The sequence below is a fragment of the Erpetoichthys calabaricus genome, chromosome 1 (assembly GCF_900747795.2).
Source record: "Erpetoichthys calabaricus chromosome 1, fErpCal1.3, whole genome shotgun sequence".
Lineage (NCBI taxonomy): Eukaryota > Metazoa > Chordata > Cladistia > Polypteriformes > Polypteridae > Erpetoichthys > Erpetoichthys calabaricus.
The window spans coordinates 99,928,498-99,954,016 of NC_041394.2; the positions used below are offsets into that span (position 1 = coordinate 99,928,498).

The 25,519-nt window shown below is 36.9% G+C and overlaps 1 protein-coding gene across 2 annotated transcripts; it reads right to left on the minus strand.

Annotated features, from left to right (window-relative positions):
- cdca5 (cell division cycle associated 5) lies at positions 1-25,519 on the minus strand. 2 transcript variants are annotated; one of them, XM_028804224.2, is made up of 6 exons: positions 25,065-25,519; positions 20,519-20,589; positions 17,858-17,938; positions 13,103-13,141; positions 12,426-12,944; positions 1-112 (listed from the first exon to the last, which is right to left on the minus strand). In XM_028804224.2, exons 1-6 carry the CDS (start codon positions 25,126-25,128, stop codon positions 32-34), a joined length of 855 nt encoding a protein of 284 aa, XP_028660057.1. In that variant the 5' UTR covers positions 25,129-25,519; the 3' UTR covers positions 1-31. The 2 variants fall into 2 exon arrangements, with proteins under 2 accessions (XP_028660057.1, XP_028660047.1); XM_028804214.2 differs by having other exon boundaries at positions 13,103-13,144; positions 25,065-25,518.

The window sequence follows — 25,519 nt, forward strand, 5'->3', positions numbered from 1 at the left end:
TCTCCTCATTAAACACTGCAATGCTTGCTTCTTACTCTATGCAGAGATCAAACTTTTCTGCAGCCTCAAACTCTGCATTCATCTGAGCTGCCAAATCATCCAATTCAGAGAGCTGTGAGGGAAAAAAAATCTTTACAATTAGCAGCAGTTCACATTTCTGGTCAGATTGTTACATTTTTACATTGTCCATAATGTAGCTGTACCATTCAAAACTGAAGCTCAAACTTTAATCTTTATTACAACTCTTTTGCTTGGAACTCATCCCAAATGTGTGTATACTCAGCAATGTTTTTGTTTAAACTTCAACGCTTACTTATCCACAAAATATTCAGAGAATTTTTAAATGACTATGTAAAACAAGATTTAAAATATTAAATGCATGAATTATATATACATCTCTGCCTTAATTAAAAATAAGAGTTATATTCGGTTTTAAATGTTTTGAGTAATCTATTAACAGTTATTCATCAGAATGCACTAATTCCTCTTTTTTATTCAAAGTAGGGGACTTCGCTCGCCCACCCCCGGGTTTGGTGTACCGGATATAACAAACAGATTGTTATTTTCATGGGAATTGTTACATATGCATTATTTTCACTTTTACTTTAAAACTTTAGTAAAAACAATATTTGGAATTAACTTTTCTTCAAGATTGCATTGAATTTTGATTCAGTGTTGGACTTGCATCGTGACAACGCAACGTATAACTGCCTGTGAGTGAATATCATTTCTTTCTCTCTACTAAAACAACTTTCTTGAATGTTTTTCCATGCTCTTTCTTCTTCGTTTTGTCGTCGACGTGTCATCTAGAACTTATAAAATTATTGTCCTGATAAAATTTATAAGAGCTGAGAGTGCAGGAAGTGTGCCTGACAAAAGCATTCACACGACTGAGGTTAGGTGACCGTGGTCTTGTTTGAAAATAGTTGGAAGTAGGGCGTGACTTGAAAGAATCTCATGTTAAAAGTCTCCGTCTCACAGGACTTCATACCGCACCAGCGTTTTTGGAATCTTAATTCTCAATGGCAACACGAATTAGACGATCTACAAGTCTCCGACTTAAAGTTGAAATCCGAACAACATATTCAATCTCTTTTCGCTGTTCTGTTATTTCACGGAGTAATAATTTCTGTTTGTTAGCGCTAATGTGTTCTTTACTATCCTTTTTTTGAGACTTTAGAGATAATGGAAGTATGAAAATTCCAATCGGTTGTGCATGTGTACCGCGCCAACATTTTTAAATTCTTTATGATGTTCTACTTTGTCATCTACTCTTTGTCCTTTATTTCCGGCCTAGGCGTGGTTAAATCTCTTTCCCGCGGGATGTATAACGATGCTCGTGTTGTGAAGGGGGGGCTGAACGTATGCTAAAGAGATCCAGTCAGATCAGCTGCTGGTGAGCTGCGTGTCAATCATTTAAAAGCCTGTACAGCAGCTGTCCTTTTGTCTCACGGGACGTCAAAGTGTCTTCCAAAAAGATCATGTCTCATCTCCCTCCCAAGATTTTTTTTTGTAATAGAGAGATGTATTAAGTTAAAAGCATTTATAGTCACTGCGAATAGTAAAATATAAGCCATATACAGCAGTAAATTTAAAGTTGTATCTAAATTTGTTTTGTCTTTCTAAAATAATATAATTGTTACCAGGACCAGAAAAGGACTCTGTGGTGACCCTGGGCATCAGCCCCTCGGGTGCCCTAACCCCACTATTCCCCACCACCCAACACACACTCATAGTAACAAATCAAATTCAACATACTAGCCACCAAAAACAGTCAGTAATAAAGGCAAATAAACTTCCAAAAGTCATACACCTGGGACATGTATACATTTTCTTAAATTCCAAGTGGAGGTCTGTAATAGTGGTCAGCGGCTGAAGTGTGTGTGTATGTGTGTGAAGGGGGGCTTTTTTTCTTTCCATGGGTTTCTTTTTCTTCAGCTAAGAGTGGGGTGGGGGCCCCCTTCATACATATATAAACTTTTAGATCAAAAGATTTCAGGTATAGTAAAAGGGGGCATGGGTTGTTTAGGATGTCTCTCTCACTACACTTCTAAGGAGATAACTGCTGGTTAACACGTGTGGCATTACAGTACTGAGAGGATGTGAGAACTGCTGGCATAGAGTACTGAAAGAAAAAGTGACCCTATTCTGAACAGTAAAAATTCTGCCAGTACTGAATATAGGCGTGTACAAGGTGACTTCAAACATTGCCAGTGCTCCCAACAGAAAAAAATGTAGAAGTGTCGGTATACTGCACCCAAGTTCCAAGCCACATCATTGCACTTGAAGAGGATTACCATTACAATCTGTGTAAACCGTCGTAACTGTTAATAATCTGGAAGTCTGAATCTTTTACAATATGGGTAAACCACGTCATAATTTAACTAATTTCAAATGACTACTTTTAGCTTTTTAGAAACTTTCTTTAAGTAGCTTTATCAAGTTATTTTTCTCGAAATACAAAAACAAACAAAACAAGGCCTACTCACATCCATTGTAATTACATATTTTGTAATTTAATCTGAACAAAATAAGAAATAATGACAATAGAAAGAGAACTATAATTGAGATAGTATTCACTTGTTGCAATTCAAAATATACAGTGCATCTGGAAAGTATTCACAGCACATCACTTTTTCCACATTTTGTTATGTTACAGCCTTATTCCAAAATGGATTAAATTAATTTTTTTCCTCAGAATTCTACACACAACACCCCATAATGACAACGTGAAAAAAGTTTACTTGAGGTTTTTGCAAATTTATTAAAAATAAAAAAACTGAGAAATCACATGTACATAAGTATTCACAGCCTTTGCTCAATACTTTGTCGATGCACCTTTGGCAGCAATTACAGCCTCAAGTCTTTTTGAATATGATGCCACAAGTTTGGCACACCTATCCTTGGCCAGTTTCACCCATTCCTCTTTGCAGCACCTCTCAAGCTCTATCAGGTTGGATGGGAAGCGTCGATGCACAGCCATTTTAAGATCTCTCCAGAGATGTTCAGTTGGATTCAAGTCTGGGCTCTGGCTGGGCCACTCAAGGACATTCACAGAGTTGTCCTGAAGCCACTCCTTTGATATCTTGGCTGTGTGCTTAGGGTCGTTGTCCTGCTGAAAGATGAACAGTCGCCCCAGTCTGATGTCAAGAGCACTCTGGAGCAGGTTTTCATCCAGGATGTCTCTGTACATTGCTACAGTCATCTTTCCCTTTATCCTGACTAGTCTCCCAGTCCCTGCCACTGAAAAACATCCCCAAAGCATGATGCTGCCACCACCATGCTTCACTGTAGGGATGGTATTGGCCTGGTGATGAGCGGTGCCTGGTTTCCTCCAAACGTGACACCTGGCATTCATACCAAAGAGTTCAATCTTTGTCTCATCAGACCAGAGAATTTTCTTTCTCATGGTCTGAGAGTCCTTCAGGTGCCTTTTGGCAAACTCCAGGCGGGCTGCCATGTGCCTTTTACTAAGGAGTGGCTTCCGTCTGGCCACTCTACCATACAGGCCTGATTGGAAGATTGCTGCAGAGATGGTTGTCCTTCTGGAAGGATCTCCTCTCTCCACAGAGGACCTCTGGAGCTCTGACAGAGTGACCATCGGGTTCTTGGTCACCTCCCTGTTATACTATGTGTTTTTATTAAGTTTAATGTCACTGTTCTCTGTGCCCACTGTTATGGATTCATTCATACAGGCAGACCAAGTATAGGTACACAGGGGCACAGCAGCATTTAGAATTGCCAAGCCAAGCACAGGACTAGATAGCCACAGACAACTGGAGAATTGAATAGTCAGCCTAAAGGCAGACTAGTGTATATTTCTGTCTTCTGTCAGCACAGAAACCTTTCCTTGTTTGGGAGAATGGGAACTGAATATGGGCATTGTGCTATTCCTGTATGTTTAAAGGTGGGGTTGAGTACTGTCCTGTCCTTGTTTGGATCGGAGCCAAGAGCCTGCACATGGACAAACCTGTATTTAAGGATGGACACCTACAGCCAACACTTTGAAGCTTCCGGGCGGAAGAGTATGTCTTCCGTCCGAGGACGGGCAGAAGATTATTTCTGCTGTCCGGCTAAAATCCTTTCAGCGTGGCAACGATAGAATGGCAGGCTACGCAGGTCAGAATACCCACGTTTGACATGTCTGCCATAAGCTTCCCGTTTGTAATGCCACGTAAAACGGTCAATAAAGAGCTAGAATTATCCTAACTTGTCGTGTAAGCTTGTAACCGCCATTGCATGCTGGGGGAGGGTAATAATTTAATTTAATATTTTAATTTATAATTCAGGTTAATTAAAATGCCGCAATATAAAAGAACACATTTCCAGAGAGCTAATGCCTCTTAAGGAAACACTCCCTGACTAAGGCCCTTCTCCCCCGATCGCTCAGTTTAGATGGCCGGCCAGCTCTAGGAAGAGTCCTGGTGGTTTCGAACTTCTTCCACTTACGGATGATGGAGGCCACTGTGCTCATTGGGACCTTCAAAGCAGCAGAAATTTTTCTGTAACCTTCCCCAGATTTGTGTCTCGAGACAATCCTGTCTTGGAGGTCTACAGACAATGCCTTTGACTTCATGCTTGGTTTGTGCTCTGACATGAACTGTTAACTGTGGGACCTTATATAGACAGGTGTGTGCCTTTCCAAATCATGTCCAATCAACTGAATTTACCACAGGTGGACTCCAATTAAGCTGCAGAAACATCTCAAGGATGATCAGGGGAAACAGGATGCACCTGAGCTCAATTTTGAGCTTTAATGGCAAAGGCTGTGAATACTTATGTACATGTGCTTTCTCAATTTTTTTATTTTTAATAAATTTGTAAAAATCTCAAGTAAACTTTTTTCACATTGTCATTATGGGGTGTTGTGTGTAGAATTCTGAGGAAAAAAATGAATTTAATCCATTTTGGAATAAAGCTGTAACTTAAAAAAAAAAAGTGGAAAAAGTGATGCGCTGTGAATATTTTCCGGATGCACTGTATAGTAGCACATCAACAGAGACAGACAAGGTTGTCAATCTCAATGGCTGTTGGCCTAATTTGGCCCTTGGGACTTTTTTTTTTTTTTTTTTTTAAACCCATAGCTACTTACCCTGGTGTATCTTGTACACCAATCTCTTATTTTTGTCCAGCATCCTTATACTTGAACTTACCGGCAGCATCCACCATTTATCATCAGCTTGATTCACTACAAGTACAGTGTCACAATGGTTTCCCTCCCATGTGCCCCTGCAAGTTTTATGAGTGGAAACACAGCTGCAAATACCATATGGTGCATTTGGTACACCATGCGAGTACTTGCATATGTAAGGCAACAATGAGATTTTCTTCTTGCAAAGACTTTGTCTGCAAAGAATATTCAACAACTGAAGTGAAATGTGATACATGTGCAAATCCTGCCAGTGGATGAAAGTGTGACTGGTGATGAATGAGCACTGGAGAAGTGGATCAGGTTTATTTTCAGATAATCCTAGACTGTGTCATACTATTCAGTAATATGATATTAAAATATAATTAAAAACATATGCAATTTAAAATGATAGCAGTATTTTATATTAAAACCTCACAGCATGCATATACATAGCCATTTTAGTAGTGGTGCATAAAGTACACAGTGCAAGTGCTAATGAGATGAGAAATGGTGTGAGTAGTTAAGGGTTAATACAGTCCACGTTATCAATATTCAAAACATGTTACACATAGCCCATGATGACCATTAGGTTTCACAAAAAGTGCATTTAGTAAGCATTTCATATTTAGATTCCATCCATGACTGATATTTACACTTGGCATTCAAATGCCTCTCTAGTGGTAGTTGTGTTTATGCAGAGCATAGCACACCACTACCACTAACCAATAGTTAGAATGAAAACAGGCTATCTAAAAAACAAGTTCAGGTGCCTTCACTCATGATGCACGAGCTAATGCTGGTGTAAATGGATGTACTTTACATTAGCCACAAACTCCCACCTGTTTCTGGACTACCACTCTCTCTCCCAAAGATATGTGCTGGCCAGGGCACCCTTTACAGGTGGTCTTCCAAATCTCAAGGTGCAATGAACTAGGCTTTACAGACCCACTTTTTAGCTAAATGTCCTTCTTTCTTTCTTTTCTTCAAGTGTAAGCTTGTTTTACTGCAGTTTCCTTTTTACAAAGTATGTCCTTTATCTTCTCTTCCACCCCTACGTTGTCACTGTCTAGATGCAGATTTTGATACATACCCACAGAGTACATAGATTTTTCTTTCTGCATAGTGAACTGCCGCTAAGAGTGGTTTTAGGATCACTTATGTTCCAGTTAGAAATCCTCCAAATACTCAAATGCTAGAGTTCTGTATGATCACCGAATTGGGAAGCACACACTTTACAACCTTAGTATTTCCTGAATTACATATTTAATATATGTATATTATTATGTGTTATGAACAGAGAGGTAACTGTGTATCTTTATTAGATCAAGGTCACTCAATGGAATGCCTCCAAAAAACTACCAGCGAAACTTGTAAGGCTTTTGCTATACTTTTTAAACACAAAATTAATGATATTAGATATAATATTGTACATCCCCCCCAACGCTGATCCTTTTATATTCTGGTACTTCATTTTAAGCAAATTAAATTCTTTCACCAGGATAGATTTACCCTATAGATAGATTCTATATTGAATAATTTCTCAACTAAAAACCTCCACCTGCATCCTTGACCCAATGCTAACAAGCTTTTTCAAAGAAGTATCTGATGTGCTAATTGATAGTGTGCTTGACATAGTAAACTCGTCATTAGATATGGGGGTCTTCCCAGACTGTCTTAAGACTGCCGTTGTTAAACCTCTGCTCAAGAAAAATAATCTCAACTCTTCTGTTTTTGGCAGTTTTAGACCCATTTCTAACCTGCCTTTCCCAAGTAAAATTCTACAAAAGAGTCATTACATAGCTAAATAATCACTTAAACAAACATTCAGTCTTAAATTGGTTTGAGTCTGACCTCATTTTTAAATCACATTAATCTGATTACTAGGACAGCATTTTTTCACTTAAACAATATGGCAAAGTTAGATTCCTTATAACCTTGCAAGATGCTGAAAAATTAGTTCATGCTTTTGTGTTTAGTCGACTAGATTACTGTAACGCACTTCTTTCAGGACTACCCAAGAAAGACATCAATCGGTTGCAATTAGTGCAAAATGCAGCTACCAGAATCTTAACTAGGAAAAGAAAATCTGAGCACATATCCCCAGTTTTACTGTCATTAAATTGGTTATCTGTGCCATCCAGAATTGACTTTAAAATACTACTTATGGTTTACAAAGCCTTAAATAATCTCGCTCTCTTATATTTTGGAATTCCTGTCACCTTACATTCCAAATTGTAACCTTAGATCTTCAAATGAGTGTCTGTTTATAATTCCAAGATATAAACATAAAAGAAGTGGTGGGGCTGCCTTCTGCTGTTATGCAGCTAAAATCTTGAATAGTTTACCGATAGAAAAATCGCCAGGCTAATACTGTACAGTGGAGCATTTTAAAAAACAGCTAAAGACCCATTATTTTAATATGGTTTTCTAATAGGTGCATTTTAACTGGGCGGTCTCTTGGACCCACTGCAGATTTTTTTTTCCCTCCAGCCCCTCTGACTTTATTCTTTGTTACTTAGTATTGAGTAATCTTATTATTAATTTTATATATATATATATATATATATATATATATATATATATATATATATATATATATATATATATATATATATAAAAACGTTTTTCATTATCTTGTAAAGCATTTAAAGCTACACCATTTGTATGAAAATGTGCAATATAAATAAAATATCTTGTTTGTAAAGAAAATGTAGCAGGAGTTGTTTGTTGATATGTTTTGGCTTGCATCAGATATATAAAATGTTATTTTTGGTCCAAAATAAATTGGAGTTTGACATCAATGGAATAATGCAAAGCACCATATAGTACATTTAAGCTATTTGAACAAATGCATGATAAATAAATTACTTTGAACAGAGTTCAGAATACAGAAAAGAAAAATTGATGAAAGGCAAGTCAGTTTCTTTTTAAAATGAAGACTACTGTTGAATAGTCACTTCCCTCCCTGATCTTTAACTTGTATCGACAATATAGAAACCTCTTGCTTCTGTGTAGCTGTTTTCCTCCCCATCAATACTGCCATAATGTCAGAGCTGGCCAAGACAGTATTGGCTTCTTCAATTCTAATTCTAAAATTATGATGGTTATGAGGATGGACCGAAACAATGTTCCAGAGGTGATCTATTGGATTTAGGTCAGGCGAGCATGAAGGCCAGTCAAAGGTATCAGTTCCTTCATCCTCCAGGAACTGACTTCATACTCTCGCCACATGAGGCCGGGCATTGTTGTGCACCAGGAAGGATCCAGGACTCACTGCACCAACATAAGATCTGACAATGGGTACAAGGATGTCATCCCGATACCTAATGGCAGTCAAGGTGCCATTGTCTAGCCTGTAGAGGTCTGTGCATCCCTCCACGGATATGCCTCCCCAGACCATCACTGACCCACCACCAAACCGGTCATGCTGAATGATGTTATAGGCAGCATAAAGTTCTCCATGGCTTCTCCAGACCCTTTCACGTCTGTCACATGTGCTCAGGGTGAACCTGCACTCATCTGTGAAAAGCACAGGGCGCCAATGGCGGACCTCCCAATTCTGGTATTCTATGGCAAATGCTAATCGAGCTCCACGGTGCTGGACAGTGACCACAGGGTCCACTACAGAACGTCAGACCCTCAGGCCACCCTCATGAAGTCTGTTTCTGATTGTTTGGTCAGAGACATTCACACCAGTGGCCTGCTGGAGGTCAGTTTGTAGAGCTCCGGCAGTGCTCATCCTGTTCCTCCTTGCACAAAGGAGTAGATATCACTCCTGCTGATGGCCCTGTCCATCTCTCCTAGAGTAACTGACTGTCTCCAGGAATCTCCTCCAAGCCCTTGAGACTGTGCTGAGAGACACAGCAAACCTTCTGGCAATGGCACATATTGATGTGCCATGTTGGAGAAGTTGGGGCTACCTGTGCAACCTCTGTAGTGTCCAGGTATCGCCTCATGCTACCAGTAGTGACACTGACCATAGTTGAATCCAAAACTAGTGAAAAAACAGTCAGAAAAGATGAGGAGGGAAAAATGTCAGTGGCCTCCACCTGTTAAACCATTCCTGTTTTGGGGGGCCGTTTCATTGTTACCCATCTAGTGCACCTGTTCTTAAATTCATTAACACCAAAGCAGCTGAAACTGATTAACAACCCCCTCTGCTACTTAACTGACCAGATCAATATCCCAGAAGTTTCACCGATTTGATGCTATAATCTGATTAAAAAGTGTTGCTTTAATTTTTTTGAGCAGTATATTTAGAAAGAAGCTGTACTGTAAAGTTTTTAACAGGATCTCTATCAGAGTGTTTACTTTGTGCAGAGGTCTAGCAAATGAATAGCCATTGTTTGGTAGATGTCCGTCTAGCATATGGCTGTAAAAGTGATAATGAAATCCACTCTTATCCTATTCATTGTTCATTATTCTTTTTGTCATGGGTGACTGTAACATCAACATTTGTAGTAAGCGAACAAAAATTGTGTTATTTGTTCATCACTTTCTTTTCTTCCTGCTTGTTTCTTAATCTAACTCAAAGCCTTGTCTTTCAAATGTTTATTAATGTTTGATATTATTTTGTATTGTGTGTTAATGTCATCTTTGCTTTTACTTCTGTTGTATTCCTTTCACTATTTGTGAAGTGCATTGAGTATTCAAAAGGTGCCATATAAAGAAAATGTATTGCTACTACTACTATTGCACAATGGCATCAGTTCCAGTTTGATTGGTAGCCTACTCAAGTGTCTGTATGGAGTCTGCACGTGTGTAACTTCATATATTGTTTTATAGGTGGTTATTAGAAGTGCATTATTAATGTCCCTCAACTGCCAAAAATCTGTTTATTCCTACATGTGTTGTTAAATTACATCCTCCTACTTTAGGCTCACAAGAACTACGCCAGGGTTTCCATGTTGCTTATTAAGTATATGATCGGAGATGTTGCTATAACAAATGTTCAATATTTCATGTAATTGATAGCTTGCAGAAATGCAGTATATACAGATTTGTGGAAATTTTTTTTATCTGTTTCTGCTATTATTGTTATCAACACAGTTTAAGTAGTGACTTCATCTGTAGTTCAAAAAAGGGAAGATGACATATAGTCCGTATCAGGGAATATCAAAAATAAACAGAAAATAACAGTAGGTGTGTGCAGTGATCTTACTCCTAAAAACGACAACCTCAAAAACAAAGTACAGTAATCCCTCCTCCATCGCAGGGGTTGCATTCCAGAGCCACCTGCGAAATAAGAAAATCCACGAAGTAGAAACCATATGTTTATATGGTTATTTTAATATTGTCATGCTTGGGTCACAGATTTGCGCAGAAACACAGGAGGTTGTAGAGAGACAGGAACGTTATTCAAACACTGCAAACAAACATTTGTCTCTTTTTCAAAAGTTTAAACTATGCTCCATGACAAGACAGAGATGACAGTTCCATCTCACAATTAAAAGAATGCAAACATATCTTCCTCTTCAAAGGAGTGCGTATCAGGAGAGAGAGGAAAGCAAACAAATCAATAGGGCTGTTTGGCTTTTAAGTATGTGAAGCACCGCCGGTACAAAGCTGTTGAAGGCGGCAGCTCACACCCCCTCCGTCAGGAGCAGGGAGAGAGAGAGAGACAGAGAAAAACAAAGTCAAAAATCAATACGTGCCCTTTGAGCTTTTAAGTATGCGAAGCACCGTGCAGCATGCCGCTTCATGAAGCAGCTGCACACAGAAGGTAACAACGTGAAGATAATCTTTCAGCATTTTTAGACGAGCGTCCGTATCGTCTAGGTGTGCGAACAGCCCCCCTGCTCACACCCCCTACATTAGGATCAGAGAAAGTCAGCGCAAGAGAGAGAGAAAGTAAGTTGGGTAGCTTCTCAGCCATCTGCCAATAGCGTCCCTTCTATGAAATCAACTGGGCAAACCAACTGAGGAAGCATGTACCAGAAATTAAAAGACCCATTGTCCTCAGAAATCCACGAACCAGCAAAAAATCCGCGATATATATTTAAATATGCTTACATATAAAATCAGCGATAGAGTGAAACCGCGAAAGGCGAAGCGCGATATAGCGAGGGATCACTGTATATGCTTAAACTTGCTGCAGGTTAAGGTAACAAATGACATCAGAATACACTTTTTGCTTGATTTTTGATTATACTTGAATCCTTGAACTGTCAAAATATTAGAGGACAATGGAGTACTGTCACAGACAGTAACACTATATGGATTAAGTTGTCAAGTACAACATGAATGATACACAATTTGTAACTTTGTAAAAATCTCCAACCAAAAATGCAAATAGATTTCATATGTTTGATATGTAATTGAAACACTGAATTAGTTAATCCCATAAAGATGACAGCAGAAACAAGCCAATTTACACCAATTGGATTTTTGTTATAAGCAGAAATTTGTTTTCATTCTATCCAGCTAAAAAAAACAGGAAAGGATGAAAATATTCACCCATTATTCAAAATGTGTAAAAAATGTATTTGAAGGTTATACTTTACTTATGAAATGTGTGCCTTTTTCTAGTAATACTACAGACAACAGGATTTCATTTAAAATTTCCTTATTACATGATGCTGAATATGCAAGTTACACCCTGGTTCAGGAGGTAAAATATTGCCAGCAAAATTTAACAAGTCAAATTGGCCATATGCAATTTTTAGAAGATCCAAAGAAGTTTGGTTTATCTATTGAGTGTTTGTGGATAGATTAAACAATAATAAAAAACAGTGTTTATACAACAGTGCCCTCCATAATGTTTGGGATAAACATACATTTTTTTCTTTGGTTTACTCCTCTGCTCCACAGTTTAAAATTACAAATCACTTTTCTACACCATTCCCCCTGTGCTAGTGCTCCACCTATTACAATGGCAACAAGTCTGACCTTGGCATGGTGCAAAAAAAAACAAAAAAAAAAACTTTAAGCCAAAAAATAAACAATGTATCAATGCTCAGTTGTGAAATAAAATATGTGGTGGATGTTTTGGGTTTCTCAGAATAAAAGTGCAGCAGCTAGATCAACCTATTTATGAAAATACATCTTTTTGGACACTGATTGAACTCCATTGTTTTTTTGTTTTTTTTTAATTATTTAATTTCACCCAAAATTTAATATCTTGTTAATCTCCCAATTAAGCTATTTTAGGAAAAATATTATTAAACACCCGAAATATTAAACAGCTCCTCCAACTATTCATTCTGAAGACTTCATTTTGAAATGCATACTGGTCATTCATATATATGAAGTAATTAAATATTTCTATCAGTTGTTTATAGTTCTCTTTTCTTACCTTGATTTTCTGTACTTTCTTCTTTTTCTTTTTCTTCTCTTTGACCACTACTACTCCAGGAATTTGTAGGTCTACATCCACCTCAGAAAAGCCACTGATCAGAAGATTCTGGTGTGGCACAACAGAATTATTTTGCAAGTTAGTAATGGGAACATCAGAATTTTTTGTTGGAGACAAAAGATTGTTGAATCCATACAATGAAGAGCGGTCTTTTCTGGATGAAGCAATAGATGAGTCATCGCTTCTATTCAATGCAGATGTCTCACTTAATGACTGGTTACTTAGTCTGCTGTAAGATCGGCGAGCCTTCTTTGACCACACTAAGTTCTGAGGATCTTGACAAGAAGCAGGTTCTGTTGCTGGTTCAGGTTCAGTAATTAAGTTAATTGGAAAAATGTCTGCTTTTGAAGGGGAGAGAATTTGTTTACTTTCTGACAGAACAGATGTCTTTATGTTGTCCAGTGAATTTTCTGAGGCAGGTTTTAGATTTTCCTTGTTGATTTCAGGCAAAGAAGCAATCTATTCAGAGTTTTAAAATAGAATGAAAAAAGAAAATGGTTATGCACTCATAATTGAAATATGTTACAATCTATTTCCACGAAAAATGTATTCTTCATATTTAGTGGGTGTTACAGTAAAAATACATATATTTTAGCAGAGACTGGAATCTTACTTACCCTAGGACTTCGCCTTGGTGTAGAAGGATTATCAGTAACCTGCTAAAACATAAGCCTTATATTTAAAGAGTAGAAAAAAAATTGCCATCAGCTTAAGAAACATTAAACTATTCCAGTTTCAAAGGGAACTTAAGCTTGAGAAAAAATGTATAACTAGAGAAAAGTAAGACTTACTGAGCACCTTAAAGCAATTGTACTTATGTTTAAACAATTACAACAGTTCAGCCCAAGTTCATTATTTTTTTTTATGCTGCTTAGTTAGTAAATGGGTAAACGGAAAGTAATTTCTTTGTGTAACAGTATAGATTTCAATATCTTGTTCTATCCCTGTCGCTGGAATCAAAATACTAACTGCTCGATAAACAGCAGAAAAGATGCATATTAACAAAGGCACAACTTGCAAATACTGCCAAGTCAGATGGACTTTAATCAAAATTGACTGTGCCCAATCAGATGACTCAAATGATTCTGTTACCTAGTCTAATTTAACTAGGGTGCAATAACCTTTTCACACAGGTTTTTGTTTTGTTTTTAAACTTATGAAATTCAAAACCAAGTGCTATTTGTTTAATCAGGTGCCCTTGACCTAATATTGGATTTTGGCTGAAGACCTGAAAATAAGCAGCAAGCAGTCTTGCAATAAGGAACCTTGGGTTCATGTACCAGGTGCTCCTTGCATGGAGTTTTCATGTTCTCCACCACTGTCTACATGGGTTTCTTCTGGGTCCTCTGGTTTCCTTTCACTGTTCAAATACATGCAGATTAGGGGAATTTGTTTTGTAAAATTGAGTAGTGTGTATGTCCGCCCCATTTCAGTGATGTTAAAATAAATCCTGACTGACCATAGACGTCAAATGTTGCAGACAGAAGAGGTCTTTATTGAAGATACTTGATCAAGGACATACAGTGGTGTGAAAAACTATTTGCCCCCTTCCTGATTTCTTATTCTTTTGCATGTTTGTCACACAAAATGTTTCTGATCATCAAACACATTTAACCATTAGTCAAATATAACACAAGTAAACACAAAATGCAGTTTTTAAATGATGGTGTTTATTATTTAGGGAGAAAAAAAAATCCAAACCTACATGGCCCTGTGTGAAAAAGTAATTGCCCCTTGTTAAAAAATAACCTAACTGTGGTGTATCACACCTGAGTTCAATTTCCGTAGCCACACCCAGGCCTGATTACTGCCACACCTGTTTCAATCAAGAAATCACTTAAATAGGAGCTGCCTGACACAGAGAAGTAGACCAAAAGCACCTCAAAAGCTAGACATCATGCCAAGATCCAAAGAAATTCAGGAACAAATGAGAACAGAAGTAATTGAGATCTATCAGTCTGGTAAAGGTTATAAAGCCATTTCTAAAGCTTTGGGACTCCAGCGAACCACAGTGAGAGCCATTATCCACAAATGGCAAAAAACATGGAACAGTAGTGAACCTTCCCAGGAGTGGCCGGCAGACCACAATTACCCCAAGAGCGCAGAGACGACTCATCCGAGAGGTCACAAAAGACCCCAGGACAACGTCTAAAGAACTGCAGGCCTCACTTGCCTCAATTAAGGTCAGTGTTCACGACTCCACCATAAGAAAGAGACTGGGCAAAAACGGCCTGCATGGCAGATTTCCAAGACGCAAACCACTGTTAAGCAAAAAGAACATTAGGGCTCGTCTCAATTTTGCTAAGAAACATCTCAATGATTGCCAAGACTTTTGGGAAAATACCTTGTGGACTGATGAGTCAAAAGTTGAACTTTTTGGAAGGCAAATGTCCCGTTACATCTGGCGTAAAAGGAACACAGCATTTCAGAAAAAGAACATCATACCAACAGTAAAATATGGTGGTGGTAGTGTGATGGTCTGGGGTTGTTTTGCTGCTTCAGGACCTGGAAGGCTTGCTGTGATAGATGGAACCATGAATTCTACTGTCTACCAAAAAATCCTGAAGGAGAATGTCCGGCCATCTGTTCGTCAACTCAAGCTGAAGCGATCTAGGGTGCTGCAACAGGACAATGACCCAAAACACACCAGCAAATCCACCTCTGAATGGCTGAAGAAAAACAAAATGAAGACTTTGGAGTGGCCTAGTCAAAGTCCTGACCTGAATCCAATTGAGATGCTATGGCATGACCTTAAAAAGGCGGTTCATGCTAGAAAACCCTCAAATAAAGCTGAATTACAACAATTTTGCAAAGATGAGTGGGCCAAAATTCCTCCAGAGCGCTGTAACAGACTCATTGCAAGTTATCGCAAACGCTTGATTGCAGTTATTGCTGCTAAGGGTGGCCCAACCAGTTATTAGGTTCAGGGGGCAATTACTTTTTCACACAGGGCCATGTAGGTTTGGATTTTTTTTTCTCCCTAAATAATACAAACCACCATTTACAAACTGCATTTTGTGTGTACTTGTGTTATATTTGACTAATGGTTAAATGTGTTTGATGATCAGAAACATTTTGTGTGACAAACATGCAAAAGAATAAGAAATCAGGAAGGGGGCAAATAGTTTTTCACACCACTGTAGACACAGGGGAGCAATTCCCTCTGAGATGCTGTGCCTATTATACCTTGGCATTGAATGAATTATAACAGACAAAATCACTGAGAGCCTTTGTGACTGTCATTTTGGAGACATGTGGACAATAGATGTATAAATTCAACTTTTTTATTCAGCAATTTAATAAAAGGCATCGGACAGGATTCAAACAACGAACAGGGAGCTTTATTAACTTTTTGTTTTGGCTGTATACATAGGTCTAAGTTCTGTTTCTTCTTTGCCGTTTTAGCTGAGCTGAAAATAATTATAAACAGCTCTAATCACAAGTTAACCCACAGTTGCTTCATTCTTACAGTTAATGTGCTTTACTAAATGATACAAATAGGTACAAATTCCTTAAAAAAATAAGACTAAACTCAAAGTATCATGTCAAGGGATTGTTCCTGCCTTGCTGAGATAGGCACCAGCTGCCCCGCAACCCTACCCTTGATAAGCAAGTTATGGAAATGGATTAATGGACTTGAAAATATAGAGCCAAACTAGAATCAATAGACAAATCAAATATTTTAAAACTGATTTCTATTCTTTGCCAGGAAAAAACAAAGCCTAATTAAGAGGTCAAGATTCAATTGTTGACTCAGACTGTTTTGTGGAAGAGTGGTACAATTTTCAGGTTTACTTTGGTAAAATCTCTGACTTGCAAGCAAAAGAAAAAATGTTTTATATAGGCATTACTTGATTTATGAATGTACCATTCATAACACTCAAAGAAGAATGTTCTTAAAGATTTTCCATTTAAGGATGTTAATAGTAAATAACTAAACGTATTTTACTTAACACAATAAGAAAACCTTCAAGCTTTATCATCAAAATATAATTACAAATCTTATGGCTTTTGAAATTTCCAAAATATCACAGACTTCATTATAGTGAAGGCTTATTTTCTAAAGAAAGACTACTTAAAAGTGAAACAGTTGAACAGATCATGTCAGTGATAAATTATACATTGCTCAGTAAAGTATGTCAAATACCAGGCAGTGAACTCAAATGTTAGTGAAGTAGATGAAACTGTACAAGCCTGCCTCAGTTAACAATATGGTTATGCTCCCTATATAGAATATACTAAAACAAGATTCTGTTACATGAAAGACATCTTCAGAATTTCACCTCTAAAAAAGCAACAAAACACACATCAAAAAACAAATATTTGGTGCAGGTTACTATTAAAGAAAGAAAATGTATGTGTAATTTTGTTATACAGTGGAACCTCGAGATACGATCACCTCTGTATACGAGAAATTCAAAACACGAGGAAAGTATGAGCGAAAAATTCAGATCTAAATACGAGCATTGGCTCGCGTAACGAGCCAGGCTGTGGGTATAGCTCGCGGCTTAGCAAGGGGGCGTGGTAGCAGTTGCGAGCCGCGATCTGTGGTGTCTGCGTTTCTCACTTAAGTGCACAGGTGGGAAACTGCCCACATCCATGATTGTTCCTGTGGCTGATGGGCTGCAGCTGCCATGTCCTCCCCGCATATATAGAGAAGCGCGAGCCGGTTAAGGGGGAGAAAAAGTAAAAGGAGAGAGAGAGAGAGAGAGAGAGAGAGAGAGAGAGAGAGAGAGAGTGTGCAGGCAGGCGAGTGAGTGCAGGCTCGCGTGTAGCTGAACAGGCGAGCCAAACAGCTGAAGCAGGACGGTGTAGAGAAGGTCTGCTGCATTAAGAGTGTCTCGCCTGTTGCAGAGCCCGCAGGTGAGACGCTAACAGAGAAGAAGCACCGGGGATTGTCATCTGTTTTTTAAAGACGCCATCCTTTTGACGTTTTAACCTCGTGTTAAAGGATTGTTATTCTTGTGTATTTTAAACCTCCACTTCACAACTGTTTTAAGGATTATTTATTTAAAGATTTATTGAATGCTCTACTGCACTTTGGACACCTGTTTTGATTCTTTTAATAATCAGTTATATTATTTACCAGTGTTATTTATTAAAGGTAGACTACAGTATATATAATTTATCAGTGTTATTTGTTAGGAAAATTGATTTTTATGTTAATATATTTGGGGTGCAGAACGGATTAACTGGATTTCCATTATTTTCAATGGGGAAGTTTGTTCTAGATACAAGAAATTCGCTATACAAGCTCAGTGCTGGAACGAATTAAACTCGTATCTAGAGGTTCCACTGTATAATACAATTGATGCAAATTAAGAGCTTATACAAAGCGTTATATCAAAAATAATTTGCAATATGACACATACCTGCTGTTGTATTTTCTTAGGTACTATTTTCCTTACAGTTATGGTCCTCTTCAGACAGGGAGTTGGTAAAATAGCCGAAGTCTGAAAAATACCACGTGGCCCAATTAAATTCCATGCCATGGTAAAGACTAACATTGTCTTTGAGAGCAAATGTTTTAATGATTAGTTCTTACACAACTATCTCTATGTAAAATCATCAACAATTTTTACTGTGTAATAAATAGAAGCCTAATACAAGGAATAACAGGATTATAAAAATTAGTCTTTTCTAATCTTTCTACTGCAGACTTCAGCAATTTGCTGAAAGAGCATTATCCCAACAAAATTCTGAAAACAAGTAAATGTTATTATGAATTTAATGTTCATTTTTCCATGCAGCTACCAGTTGTGACTTTGTGTTATTCAGCTAGTGTGAATGAACCAAATCAGTGTCTAATACAGCTCTCTCACCAGTAATGTATCATTTAATAAAGAGAAAACAATAAAAATCATAATATACAGTACTTCACTGATTTTTCAAACCATATTCTCATCTCTGCGCTCTGGTATGGGTAAAATTGTTCTTTAAATTACAGCTGAAATCACTCCTGTAATTGATTCAGTGCATGTGCTTTATTCAACTAATAATCTGATGGAATGCTGTGAACCTGCACTGCTTTCAGGTAACCAATGACTTGCTTAAGGCTGCAGACTCTGGACAAACCAGCATATCAATTCTGTTATATTTCAGTGCAGTATGTGACACTGTCAGACGAGAACATTCTGGCACTACCCTCCAGTGGTTTAAGTTCTATCTGACTGAAAAGCAAGAGTTTATTAGTCTATATATAGTCTTGTTAGTGAAACTTCACCAGAGCTTTCTCAGCTCACAACTTGCCTCAGTAAAATTAAAACCTGGAAGGAGGAGCAGGACTCTTTAAAATTAAACTGCAACAAAACTGAACTCCTGCAAATCGGCACTAAAGTACAACTTAACATAGTGAGCTCCTTTTCAGTCACTCTTGAAGGTGATCTCATTAAACCTTCTTCTAATGCAAGGAATCTTGATGTCATTTCTGATTCCTCCCTTTCTTACTCCACCCACATAAACCACATTAAGAAACTTTTACTTCCACCTCCGTAACATATCCTGTGTTCACTCTTTCCTCTCCTTTTCTAATGCCGAGAAACTTGTCCATGCTTCTATCACACCCCACATTAATTATGTAACTCCCTACTGGCAGGTGTCCCTTCAAATCTAATATCACATCTCCACTTAATTCAAAACTCTGCTGCAAGAGTCTTTACACTAACCAGCAACAGCGAGCACATCACACCCATCCTGCCACACCTTCACTGGCTCCCTGTGTTTTACAGGATCAAGTATAAAATTCTATTAATAACCTAATAAGCATTAAAACAAACTACATCAGTGATCTTCTCCACTGTTATGCTCATTAAGGTCCTCCAATTCTGGAAATCTTGTTGTGCCCACACACTAACCTGCACTCTGTGGGTTACAGGGCCTTCAGCTGTAAAGCACCCAGATCTTGAAATGACCTCCCAAAATTTTTAGCCGACTCCATTTATTCTTTTAAAAAACATCTTAAAACTCATCTGTTCTGGAAGGATTTTTCCTTAACCTAACACTCTGCCCCTTCTTTCAGTTTACCTCTGTCCAGACGTTTAGGATAATTTGTGTGTGTTTTATAACAAATTATGTGATTTGCTCACGCATTTCTTTTAGTATTGAATTTATCATTATACTCTGGTTTATTCTTTCATCTGTGTAATGCTTTTGTATATCCTATGTTTATTGTTTTATGAAGAAACTATTTTAATTATTTTGCTTAAGCACCTTGAGCATGGGAAAGGTGCAACATAAATAAAATGTATTATTATCGTCATTATTATAACAGAGCGAAGGAAGCCATCTTGGATACAGTGGACAAAAACAATGTTATTACAAAGAAATCTATAACAAATAATGCTTAATTATAAAAAACACAAAAAATTTCCCCGATACTGTGAACAGCACTTCTCATTCAGAATGAGGTTACAAAGGTACACCAACTAGATGCACATAAAAACACACACACTTTAACTATGTAAGCTTTACCCAGTTGCCAGACTGTACTTATTACTGAGAACAAGTTTACAAATACAGCACTGTGGAGAAAATTTCAATGCTAGGCATTTGGCTACTAACCAGAATTCATGACATGGTCGTCCCCATTGTCTATCTATACCAAAGGTTCTATAAAGGCGCATTTGCCACCCCAAGCATCCCCAACCATGAAACACCAGATTTTACTTTGGAACACTCCCAGTGTTGAAAGTCTTTAAATTAAAAGACTTTCTTTAAAACTGGGATCAATGTGCTGAGGTTACTAAAATGATGGACACCAACCACTGTTTGACCACATTCCCTGGCTGCCTCCCCATAGATGTCACTAAAAGATAATTAACGCTCTCTGCAATTCACATTTCCAGAAATGTGTGAAAAATCTCTTGTAAAGGTGACAGCAGAAAATGTCTGGAATGTAGGTATATAATGGTCAGTCCAAGGACACTCTTCCTACCAGTATGAGTCTACTAGGCTCATCCAATTAGGAAAAGTGGCTCAAGCTGCATGTATACCACAAGGACTGGAATGTAAACTAATGTAATGTATGAACTTACGTCCACATCCATGGACATCTTTTCAGGCAAAGAATTTCTTTCAGATTTGACTTTCAGAGGAAGACTATTATCTGCAAGCAAGAGAATGAAAAAATTTTAGTAAAATAAAACATCCAGTAAAATTTATTATTGGTCTTTATTCAAAATTTACTAATCCAATGAAATAGCACAAAATGCCAAGTTAACCCCCACTTTAATTTATACAAGTTACTTTGTTACCCAATAAAACATAGCTTAAAAACATCTTAACAGTTTTTGCATAAAACATAATTGCTATGAGTACAATAAGCTCCACAATAATTGCCTAATGAAGGAATTACAGAACCTTTACTGTATGTAAAAAAGAGAAACTATGATAGCAGAACATATGTTAAACTAGAATGTCAATATAGTTAATAAAAAAGCCAAATATAAATACAAATATAACAGCAATTTATTCGATTACAGGAAGACATCCATATACTGCTGCAGATTTACTTAGTTTCCAAATCTCACAATTTTTGTTCATTCACTGTGCATCAACAAATGAAATCGTTACCAAGCAATATTTTTTTATACTATTAAACAGGGAAAGTAGACGTCTAATTATTCAAAAGGAAAATTATGACAATAAACAAATGTTTAAATATAATGCACACAAAGCGTTTACCTTATAAAAAATAACACTATAAAAAGAATTATTTTCTTATGATAAATGACTTATAGTGACAAATTAAGTTGTTTATATATTTACAGTACTAGCTGTGTTACCCTACTTCAACCAGGACATTTTCTAAGTCAGTGTCCCTCAGGTTTTAGTACCATTGGTTAATCGGATGTATCATAAGTACAATCCAACTAATTAAGTACTTTTCTGTATACAATATTTTGTTCTGCTTATGGTTGAACATGCTTCATATAATCCTTGGTGGTATTGGTATGAAATATTGCAGCACAACTCCGTATTAAAGCGGTATTCAGTAATGTTACAAAGGAGATTTAAAGTGGATTCATTCAAAGATAAAAATCTCAACTCTCCATTAGCATCAACGCCCAAAAGGAGTATTGTTACAATGTACATTGGGTTTGAATAAATGTGTATAAAAAAAAAAAAAAGTTGCTAAATACTTTCTCACTTAAAAGCACCATCCTGTTCTCCTATCACATTCTGAAAAACACCATCTCCATCAGCTGTAGAAAAAAACTGTGCTCTATTCAGTTCAATTGTGACTTATTAATGACAAATATCAACAAATTAAAAAAAAAAAAAATAAAACACACAGAAATGCAAATTTTATTTATTTCTACAATATCACCAAATTTCAATCAAATCTGTCAAAGCATTTTGCAGATTTTTGAATATTTAAGTTTCTTTTGTGTGTGTGTGTGTGTGTGGTATCCCTAAAAAATTGCTCTACAAATACTATCCTGCCAAATTTCAGCTTTTTAGCTAAATGGGACAGTGTATTTAAATTTTTTTTGATAAGTTAGGGAGTCAATCAACAACATTTTTACATATGTAGTTTCAGAGAGAGCTACACGAACTGAGCAAAATACACGACACTGTCAGAAAATAAAAAGTTAAAATAACTTATTTATTCTCGGCACCGTAAAGTAACAAACTTAATTATTAATTTGTACATTGTGAAGAGAGCAACAACCAGAAGACCACTGCAGCTACTTGACTCTATGTGTTTTCCAGTGTATCTTTTCCGTCATTTTAACTAAACAGATAAGCATTGAGGTCTATGTATATACTATGTGTTAAAATGCTGCAGCTTTACTCTGGCATGGTATTTTTACATTTCAATTAGACAGTAATGTTGCCTTCCTTTAGATATTCATTTAGATGTGCACTCAGACAGTGGGTGCTATGCTTGTGTTGTTAGACACATTTGCTGATTCGAGTGCTTTGAGTACCGAACTCTTCATCTATTGTGGCTCTTTTTTGTCAAATCTCTTAAAGGCAGACCTTTTCACCTCCTTTTGATGGAATGTGACACATCGTTACTTCAAATGCATATTTTATGAATCATATTTTCACAAAAATAGTTGCCATTTCTTTCAGCCTTTCACTGACTCCTACACTATCATTGTAACTAAACAAGACCAGCTTCAGTTTTGGATTTTGGAGCATTTTGGATTAGGGATGCTCAATGTGTATCGTATTACTGTCAGAATTTGGGGGTAGTCCTGCAAGAAGAAACTTCATTGCATCCTGTATGCATGAAAAAAAACTTCAATTGCAACAACATTGTAAAAATGTTACATAGAATCCAAACTGTGTTCTTTAAGGAACATCATCATGCATATTCAGGCTTATCAGAACTATATTCTTTGTACTAAGATTTCCTGGCATAATATAATTGACAAATGTGTTACACATGCAGATAGATCTCTTGATGAGTTTTCACAGTACAGATTAGTTACCAATCAGATTTGAATGTCAAATATAATGTTCCACTATTTGCTACAACACTACTGTAATTTCTAATAGAGAATACTCAACTTTGGAAAGAGCAAATTTGGTTAAAATGAATGTATGCGAGAGTGATTAATAAATAATAACAATAATACTGTCAATATTTGTTAGTCTACCTCATCCTGGCAAAACCACTTTGGCTCAAATTGTACACGTTATGATAACTATGTAGCCATTTAGGACTCTAGACTCACTCTTCATCCAGGTTTTCTATTCCATAATAGCACTGGTGAAAATATGAAGGCAAATAGTGTTAAACTTATGTATCAGTTACTTTTTACTAACCAAATTTAATAAACATGTTCTCACATAGCAGGTTTTGAAATATGTAATACAAATGAAAACTGATAGCTGGCTTAAAAGTCAACATGTTGAGATTGCAGGCAGTGTGGTATAATGGATAAGGCTTTGGGCTTCAGACCCAGAGGAGGTGGATTCAAATTATGTTGCTGACACTGCGTAACCATGAGCAAGTCACTTCAAATGTCTGTACTCCAACTGATGGAACAAAAAAAATTTAACCAGTTGTATCTCAAACATGGTAAATCGCGGTGGATAAAGGTGTCAGGCAATTAAGTAAATACTCAGTTTCTAGAAACTTTTTTATTGCTGATTGGCCTCACCAAAAGAACTTCTAGGAGCGACAAAAACAATATTTGAATGAGGTAAACCTTTTAACCAAGGAACTGTTCAACAGAAGTGTGTCCAGAAATATTACTGGGGCTCCTTTATATCTAAAGCAATACACCTTAATGATGACCCACTGTGACTGCCCTCGCCTTTTGACAAATGGGAACTTTTGTTTGTTTTTCAAATTCTCAGTTTATTTGAGGAGCTGGTGGGCTTTTTTTTTTTTTTTTGTTATAATAGTTTTTGAGCATCTAGAAAAGCTGCCTTCCCCACTTAGGGCAAATAGAGTACTCTCTCTTTCTAATGTGTGTGGTACATCAGTTTTCTGTTTAATCTAATGTGGATATTTTACCAAGTACAACTAGAGACTTAATTTTACAGCTCAATCTTATTTTAGTCCTTTTGTAATATTGTGGTAGGTGAATTTGTTAGACAGAACCAAAGGATTGCTTGATTCAAAATGAAAAAAACATGAAGCAGACATACTAATGCCAAACCATGGAACAGATCAAAGTGAACGTCAAGATGAAATACACAAGTACAAAAACAGATATATTAATCAATAAACACAGCTGGCTGCAACAATAGTACAGGCTGACTGCACAATGTAGTGTCCAGGGCACTAGACTTTTTAAGATGGTCAGTTCAGTGACTCAGCATGAAGCCTTGAGCAAGTCACTTCACTAGCCTGTACACCAGCTGTAAAACAAAAATACTTAACAGCTGTAATGTATCAAATGGCGTCGAATAAACTTTTCAACTATATATAATAACAGTTTTCATTTTTATATAAAATTCCTAAACTGCATTAAGACGTTGCAATTTATATCCTATAAACAGTTTAAAAATATGCAAAACATAACCGACTGAAATACCTCCCAGTACAGAATGTAAATTGCTTAACGGTTTTACTTTATAAATTAATGGGAACAAAATTGGTCACAATACCGAACAAAACTTGTTCCACGAATTTGTCAGATTTCAATAATCAACTCAGTTTCTACACCAATTTTATACGGCTAAATAAAACGGATTCTACCTTCACATTTATTACACATTTACAAGCGGCCGGCGCATTTTAAGACCGAGAAACAATTAGAATAGAAGTTATATTTTTTAAACCGGGATTAATCATAATAGGATTTGTTGAAAACTCATGAGTGGGGGTGGGGCTTAGGTTTCTTTTTTCTTGTTATTTGTAGAAAACACCGATGTGGTGCGACTCAGCCATAAATTTGCCTTGTCGGTTATTCCCTTACAGTTCACTTAAGGCTACTGTGATCGGTAATTAAAATAATCAGTCCTAAATAAATAAACGGACAAATAAATCACGTGGCGAACATTAACAATAGGGCTTGTGACTAAAGCCTTACATTGTTGTTTATTTTATTTAATAAATCGCAATAGCCATCTGGATCCAGCCGAGAGGAGTTCAGACTAAGTTGGAATACGTACCTCGTACTTTGCCATTTTCAGTTTTCGCACTGAAACATGCCGGCCTTTTTTTCCTATTAGACATTTTTCAACAAGTTTAACAAATATGTCGCCACTCTTAAATAATACGCTTAACTGAACATATTCCTTTGATTTTCTTCAATGCTTATCTTCAGAATGGAAATTGCATTATTCCTCCTGCTTAGAATAAAAGTACAAAACAATCCACCTTCAGAAAATCCGCCATTGTAATGTGAATCATAAAAAGTACGGCCTTGAACTCATTAGAATAAACGAACGCTCAAGCACTAAACTGCCGTCACTAAACATAATAAGATGTTTCGTAGTTTTGTTTTTTTTCCCCCAAGTTTACAAGGATAACTGGTATTAAATCGACAAAGAAATTTTTACGCGGCATAAACGCCGGAAACTAAGTTAATAAAGCTAGCACTTTTCAAAATACGCGCTCAAAACGT

Coding starts and splice junctions, on each gene's coding strand:
- cdca5 (XM_028804214.2), bottom strand. CDS start 25,128: ATGTCTAATAGGAAAAAAAGGCCGGCATGTTTCAGTGCGAAAACTGAA. Junction 20,590..25,064: donor TGAAAATGGCAAAGTACGAG/GTACGTATTCCA, acceptor TCTTGCTTGCAG/ATAATAGTCTTCCTCTGAAA. Junction 17,939..20,518: donor AGATGTCCATGGATGTGGAC/GTAAGTTCATAC, acceptor GGTATTTTTCAG/ACTTCGGCTATTTTACCAAC.